We start from the raw sequence: 7,500 nt of genomic DNA, 5'->3' as shown, positions 1-7,500 counted from the left end.
CATCAGCTACTCTTTGATAAATGTTAGTCCCATATTTTAACCAAAAAAAACTAATTGCAAAGTTCAATAGACTTGACTACTTTCTCTTCACTGAGCACATCAAATGTTAATTTGGGTACATTGAGAAGAGTGTCCTTCATAACATCAGCTGACAGCTTTGATACATCCTTGTCAATTGTGTAACCATCTGCAGTGGATATTTTCTGAAAGAGGTCTTGCAGTGCTGAATGAGGACAATAATGACGTCCAGCATTTTCACCATCCTCATTCTTGATGATCACGTTTGCAGTGCTGGTGCAGATCATATCTGGTTACAATTGAGACACTTAAGTGCACTTTTCTTGTCAATGTCGCCTATCTTAGATTTGCAGTTGATGCAAATAAAAGATTTTCCAACATCAGCAGCAAAACAGTTCCAGTGTTGGGTTTTTTGCTCTTTTCCCTTGGTTTTAACTCCTCAGCTGCACCACTGGATTCTAGGGATACTGCAATATCGTCACATATGTCTATTTTAGTACACTTAGTTAAACTAAGTTGCTTCTTGTTAAAACAGTTAACCTTCAGTCCTTGAAAGTAAAAGGAACCATCCACAAACACTTGCTCAATTCGATTTTCCCAAAGTATTGCTGTGATCGCACCAGATGCATCTGCAACAATCACATCGCACTTAGACAGCTCCTTCTTCATCACATGTGAATGTACACTTGAAAGCTCGTTCTAGAACCCAGGCCTTCGCTTTTTAAATGATTGCAAAACAAAATGCTTTTGTGAGGGCAACTGCATGGGTTGCGTTTTAACTTTGTGTACTTTTTCTCAACGAATTCCACCAACACATCACTCGTCACATAGCCTACACTAGTACAATTCTATATTTCCACCAGAAATATGGTAAGTAATTTTAAATCGGGAACTGCATACACACGAGCACGTAATAGTGGTATGGACGTAAAATTTCCCCAACACGTAACACTGCTTTTCTAAGCGTGTTAAACCTCCATCCTAATGCGCACATACTCTCACGAGTATTAACTCCTTCTTGAATCAATTTTCCAACAAAAACAAAAAATAGCCTATGTTTAATAAAGTATCGCTCTTTGTCATGAGTTCCACAACTAAATTATGGTTGCCTGAACAACCACATCTCCATCCCTCAAATTTGGACAATGCAAACCAATGCCGGTATCGTAACTAATTCTTCACACATTCGCAATTTAAGACAATTTGTCTCCATTAAAACTCTTACAAACACAACAATTGTGCCAGCACATGTTGCCTACGATCAAAAAAAACTTTCCAAAGAAAGCTAGATCGTAGGTTACGTCAAGGGTGCCAAGAATTCGTACCATGAGGTTGCTCTAAGGAGCCTTTGATTATTTGATCATCGACAGAGGAAAATTGAAAATTGATCGGATATTTACTGCATGGATCATTTCCTCCATCTTGAAAGCCCCTTCCTTGAAAAATCAAAGAATTAGACCCCGATTGGAAAGGTTCTGAAAAAGAATGATTTCAAATCGATTGGCTGCTATTCAATTCTTCTTTCTTCCTTTGCAAACAAAAATTAAAGATTTGTATTGTCATTTTTAATTTTTATTCAATAAGAAACCATGATTTTCATGTTTGTGTTTGTTGGAATTTTATTCTCAACGTTCCTTGGTAAAAACAAATGAAACATTAAAAATACAAAATCCATTTTTTCATTTTCCATTTTTCATGGAAATCAAATGGACGGAAGACCCACGGACCGACCTCACAAGACCCCAAACGCCCGTTAGTCATTATTATATTAGCTGGAAATTTTGATTCGCCAAAAGAATCAAAGTGCTATCTATTTAGGCTGGATGGATTTGCAGATGAACTTGTTGGTGGGAGTTCTTTTTCCTCAAACTTTTCTAACGAGCTAGCGTGCTATTCGCCCCTTTCGTGAGATTTCTGTTAAAATCTTATCTGAATGAATTTCCGTCAGTTAATTCAAATGTCAAGTAGAAACCAGAAAAGAACCGGAAATTAATGATTTAAGTGACCGAAAATTTAAAACTGGCGCCTCCAGCCCTGCTATTTAATAAACCCTCAGAAAAGGCAAAAGGCAAGTTGCATTAGTTTTTTGCTCAGTTGTTATGCTGTAAAAGGCTTCTTTCACATCAAGGCTGCTTTCGTGGATAACAAATTAATTTTCCGTACTTAAAAATGCAGGTCACTTTATACAAGGTCAGCAAGCGCTCAACAAAATATTCAAAGAGCTCCCCCTTTTATCTTACAAAAGAGGAAAATCCCTCAAGAACTTTTAGTCAGAGCTATTAAAACTCTAGAAGGGAATAGAAAAACATTTGCGAGCCGTTGGAGTCGTGCTTGGCTTTCAACATCAACCGCACTGTCGCATTCAAAAACCGCATGACACATGACACACATAGAAACTTGCCGCCAAGTTTCACATCACGACATTGAAACCTAAACGAAATAGGACAACAGGACGTTGAAGTAGTTTCAAATGCACAGTACGGAAAAAGACTTTGTTTATCGTCCTGTACCAGCCTTGCTACTAATGATTTTTTCGATTCTTATTTCGATGATGAAATTAGCGAGGAGAACTGAGCAGATTCGGCCATGTCTGCAAGTAGCCCAGCGACAAATGACCTCCGGTTAAAGCCACATTAAGTCAACGTAAACGGTGAGTGATCTCAGTCCAAATACCAGTGAACTTTTTGAGACACCATTTCATGGAAGACCACGAGAGAGACTACCTCATAAAATAACCTTGGAACCAATTCATGGCGTTAATTCTTTGCCGGCCGAGTGAACGTAACGATATCGATTGAATGTGTTCCCCTTGGAGATTGGAATCAGAGACGGAAGATGGCATGGCAAGTAAGTTGCCATGATTGACTTAGATTGCCCTTTAAGTGGACAAACGAAAAGATTGATTTAAAGAGGCTAGCTTAAAGAAAAATATCCAAAAATTTTATGGTTCAAAATGTTTCAATCAAAGTCATATACAATGTTGGCCGATGACAAAAAGGGAGCAAGTTATTCGAGCCCCGTGAGAAGTAGCTACAATAGCACATGGCTTTTAGACGATATGATGGTGTGATAAAGAAGACACAGCGCGAGACAAGGTCAGTCGATGCCGATTTAGCAGAGGCCATGATTCCACCGATTGTTCAAAGATCGTCGGGCGCAGACTGCTATTGAAAAAAACTCTTTGCGGATCAGGTGGATGATATACCTGACTCGGAGGTGAGTTCAGAGATAAAGGCGCATATATTCCCTTCATCTTTTAATTTAGCCTAACATTGAACGAAGACTGAATTTCAGTTGTCAACGAGATGCTTCCGTGAAGCATACACTGGGTTGCCTGTGGTACGTGCTACAGAAAATCAGAAGGCACTGAATTGTGTGGTATTGAAATACAGCATTCCAGTCTCTGAAGAATAACAAATAAAAGAGAAGCGAGAAACATTGGCTTCTGGGCTGACATGTTGATAATTTTCAAGTTCCCTCACAACTTCTTTGCACCACAAGTGTGCCCTCTGAGCATCTGACAGATTTGTGATACTAAACTTCACTGAAGTCAAGCCCTGTTTCGCGGGGTTAGTGTTAGGATGGGAGACCAAAACAATAAACTCCTCATAAAAAACAGAATGATCTGACCGAAAATACTATTAACGCTAACAAATGCGAACTCAGCAAGGTACAGATTCTGTTAGCTTGCTATATGCAAAACAAATATTGATGAAAAAGCAAATAACTATTGATACACAGTTTTCAGAAAGAGCAGAAGGAAGTTTCCCGGACGGTCGATCGAGAATAAAATATTTACGACATGAAAACAACATTAATTTTGAACCGTGAATATAGAATATAACAAGTTACGATCAGCGACAAACATTTTGGGAGATTTTTGCTACGTTCAAGTAAATTGCAAAATCGAAAGTGACATGGCCGGAATTCAGCGGGCGCCGTAATTAAGTTACCGCGGAATGTTTACTCGCCAAACAGTGAAGCATCTGTATCAAATGATGGCAAGATACCGGGTTTTTGTAAGTTTCTTTTTCTGTCAAGTGTTATAAAGTTTGACAATGAAATGAGCGAAGTCAAAACAAAGATCACAATCGCCCAACTCTTATTTATGCAAAGTCAAAATTTACTCTCCAAGACGCGTACGACGTTATTTATCACCAGGTAATTCCATCATTTTGGAAATAGCAGCTAATTTATTATTCATCTGCGTCACAAGTTTTCACTGATTTTGGGGCTCATTTTGTTGAAACTCAAGCACGCTTCCAACAGGCCTGTGAACCCTTCCTGCTTACAGAGCAATACTAAAAAACTTCTCCCATATCACATTTCAACCTTAAGATCGAAAATTCAATACACAACATGATATTATAATTCACAAAGGCAGAAAATAACACAGAATCCTTTTCCAGCGAAAATTATATTGAAACAAACAACATATTTGCTCTTAGAGGCGAAAACCTCTTCCTATTTCATTGCGTGCTTGAAGACAAGAAACTCAATTGTGTCAAATTACCATATACTTCAGGTAAATACTGCTCACTTTGATTTCGTCTCGACGGGCAATAGATTGTTGTCGAAGTCCAGTACTCGTCGCTTTTGAGATTCATGCCTAGTTTATCCAACTGACTTTCCATTATTGAGCTCCATAAGGGTATATTTTGTTTAAGGATCCACTAAAACGCCATTCGCGTTGCATGACTTTCGACGCCATTGCAGGCTAAGTTAATGATTCTACTGTGTCCACCAGAGAAATCTACGCAGTTCCACTACCCTCTCGATCCTAAGAAAATACGCGCAGAAGGCTCTATACACAAAGACACCACTTACCAGGGGGGTGACAGGCAAGACTTTTACCGACACGGGAAAAAAAAAAAAAAAAAAGAAAACAAACAAACTAAACGAAGACCTCGACTGGGTTTGCCCATAGGCAACCCAGTAATAACACACAAGCCTACATTAACAGCTTTTGATAATTTGCAAAACTGAACTGTAAACAAGACAAGATCACTGATCTTCAAGAGGTGACTATTTTGTTGGAAGTTTAAGATTAAATATAAAAGAAAAGATATTTTCAAGAAATAGAGTTAGAAGTTGGAATAGCTGCTCTTATGAAGTGCGTAATTAGGCATTCAACATTTGCGAAAAAAAAGACTGTAAATTTCCGAGGCGATTTCGGGTATGCTCATGCGCGAGATTTTGACGCTGGAAATTTCCATCGTCATTTTTGATTAAGTGCAAATTTGATCTTAAAGATTTCCATGGTCGTTTGTGTTTGACGTTGGAAATTTCCATGGCCATTTTGGATTAACCTTTAATTTTGATGTTGGAGATTTCCATGGTCGTACCTCTCGCAAATTTGACGTTGGAAATTTCCGTGGTCATTTTGTATCACCCTATAGTTTAGACGTTGGAAATTTCCGTGGTCATTTTGTATCAACCCCACAGCTTTGACGTTGGAAATTCCCGTCGTCATTTTGCATTGCATTGGACTGATTTTAAACTTAGAGGTTACGATGATGTCGTCAACAGATTTGAATGTTCAGTAACTCGTGCAACACTCATTTGCCTTTCTTAGACAAAAAAATCAATCCACCTTCTTCAATTTGGAAATATTTTGAACCGTTCTTCTCATTCTTGACATAAATTTATGTTTCTGGCAATAAATGAAAGAAACCTCTTAATTTCTTGCCAAGTCCTTTTAGCAAAAAAAAATATTTTTAAGCAAAATTTTCCATCTTTCAGTGCACCTCCACAGGACCGGCAATTCCGGCATACTTTCGTGGTATTTTTGCCACACTTAACTGAGTGGAAGGTTGGCAAAAAAACCGTACATTGAGCCTTTTGTTTTTTCAAATCCAAGCTTGGCAATCCGGGCTTAGCAATTTTAAACCTTAAATAGCTACTTTGTGCCAAATTTCCCAGTTTTCTTGGCACATTTTAATCGGAACTATCAATATTTTGCCAAAAATTAACGTTTTAGAATATCCCCGTTGGTTTTAGAACGTGTTATATGTTCTAACTAAGACCAGACTCCGTGCCAATAACTTGAGAGCAATAGCTAGGGGTCATAATGCACTTGTCTGACAAGTCAGGTACAAATTGTAGAGATTTTCTCTTAAAGAATAATAGTAATAATTATCACTGATCATCGGGTACAGCACAACAGGCTTTTTCTGAGAAATGAGCAACAGAGGGTAATGGTGGATCTATGTGGCCGTGCCGGATGATCAAAACGTCGCGACGACTCAGTGATGTTTGGAAGATTGAGCGCTACCAGGATTTAGGTTTGAAGTACAAGGAATGCATCAAGTATAGGTTGCACTGTGGTGGTACCATTAGTTTTAGGGGTTCTTTGATCAGTCTCGAACGGTTTTGCGAAGTGGAAGGAGCCGGCACCGGGGTATACCCAATATGATTGGAAACGCCCAGATAGCGTCCTTTTTGTATGAACAGCACATGTCCTCAGGAAGCTGAGGGAGGGAGCTGATATGTGGCTCGAAATCATAGTACCCAGCAAGGAGATTTAAGAGCCGGAAAGAATCGTGTTTGTTGGAGGCAACTGGATGGTTAATTTACAAAGCGAGTTAAAAGTCAAAAACACACCCAGTTGGTGACAAGAGTTGCACAGACCACGTTTTCCTTTTCAATTCTCAGCGGGCGTAGTGTTCACTTCAGTGCAAAAAAGACCTCTCACCGTCGTCCAAACCGTTCGTCTTATAACCCGTATTCTCCAAAAGTACAGTAAGGGATTTAGTGATGCGTTGACCCAAGTTAAAGTTCCTCCTACGAAGCGGACCATGTATGTAATGCTATCTACCCCTTGCACTTGAATCGCTATTAGCACACACAGAGGCGGTATGTAACAGAATAAAAATGCCAGATAAAGGCAAAGCATATCATACACGGACCGTTTATACCGCATGAGACTGAAACTATTCGGCGTCCTGGTGGATGAAGTTTCCCCGGGGCGATCAGTTCCCTGGACGTTTTGAAGGGAGAAGTCGGACGGCCCTCGTACTGTCTTCTCGTGTCGTCGCAGAGTTAAATAAATTCTTAAGTAACAAGCGGTTATAATTGTGACGAAGATTACTAAAACGATGCTGGATCCAATGTTGTAAAGTCGGTAATCGTAAATGAGTACGAAAGTCTCGACGCATTTAAGAATCCACAGGAATGCCAACGCTGAGACAACTCTCTTGTAGGTAACTATCCTGCGGTACTGTCTTTGACGATGCAAGGCGAGGAAACGATCGATTGCAATTAATGTTAGAAAGGAAACCGAGATGTTTGAGAAAAACCAGTTGCCTAGATAAAACATCGTTCCTAGAATTCTGGAGGCGTCGGGGAAACCATACATGGCCGTCAGAACGCTTGAAATGTAGGCAGGTTGGACAAGAGCTCCCACTGCCAGATCCGCTAAGGCCAAATTGAACAAAAAGGCCTTAAAAACAGAATGAACTTGAACTAAGGGAATCTTCCGCA

General features: G+C 39.5%; 2 protein-coding genes across 2 annotated transcripts in view; both read right to left on the bottom strand.

The window, feature by feature from the left end:
* The window catches only part of LOC138010000 (monoacylglycerol lipase ABHD2-like), a 28,421-nt gene that overhangs the window by 15,066 nt on the left and 5,855 nt on the right, over window positions 1–7,500 (bottom strand). The gene's annotated exons all lie outside the window — the stretch shown is intronic.
* The window catches only part of LOC138010953 (adenosine receptor A3-like), a 2,021-nt gene continuing 388 nt past the window's right edge, over window positions 5,868–7,500 (bottom strand). Inside the window, exon 1 of the mRNA XM_068857964.1 lies at window positions 5,868–7,500. This exon is cut by the window's right edge and continues 388 nt beyond it. Coding sequence (XP_068714065.1) covers window positions 6,662–7,500 — 839 coding nt within the window. The 3' untranslated portion in view covers window positions 5,868–6,661.

This window comes from Montipora foliosa, chromosome 7 (assembly GCF_036669935.1).
Source record: "Montipora foliosa isolate CH-2021 chromosome 7, ASM3666993v2, whole genome shotgun sequence".
NCBI classification, from domain to species: domain Eukaryota; kingdom Metazoa; phylum Cnidaria; class Anthozoa; order Scleractinia; family Acroporidae; genus Montipora; species Montipora foliosa.
This window is presented reverse-complemented; position numbering and strand designations above follow the sequence as displayed.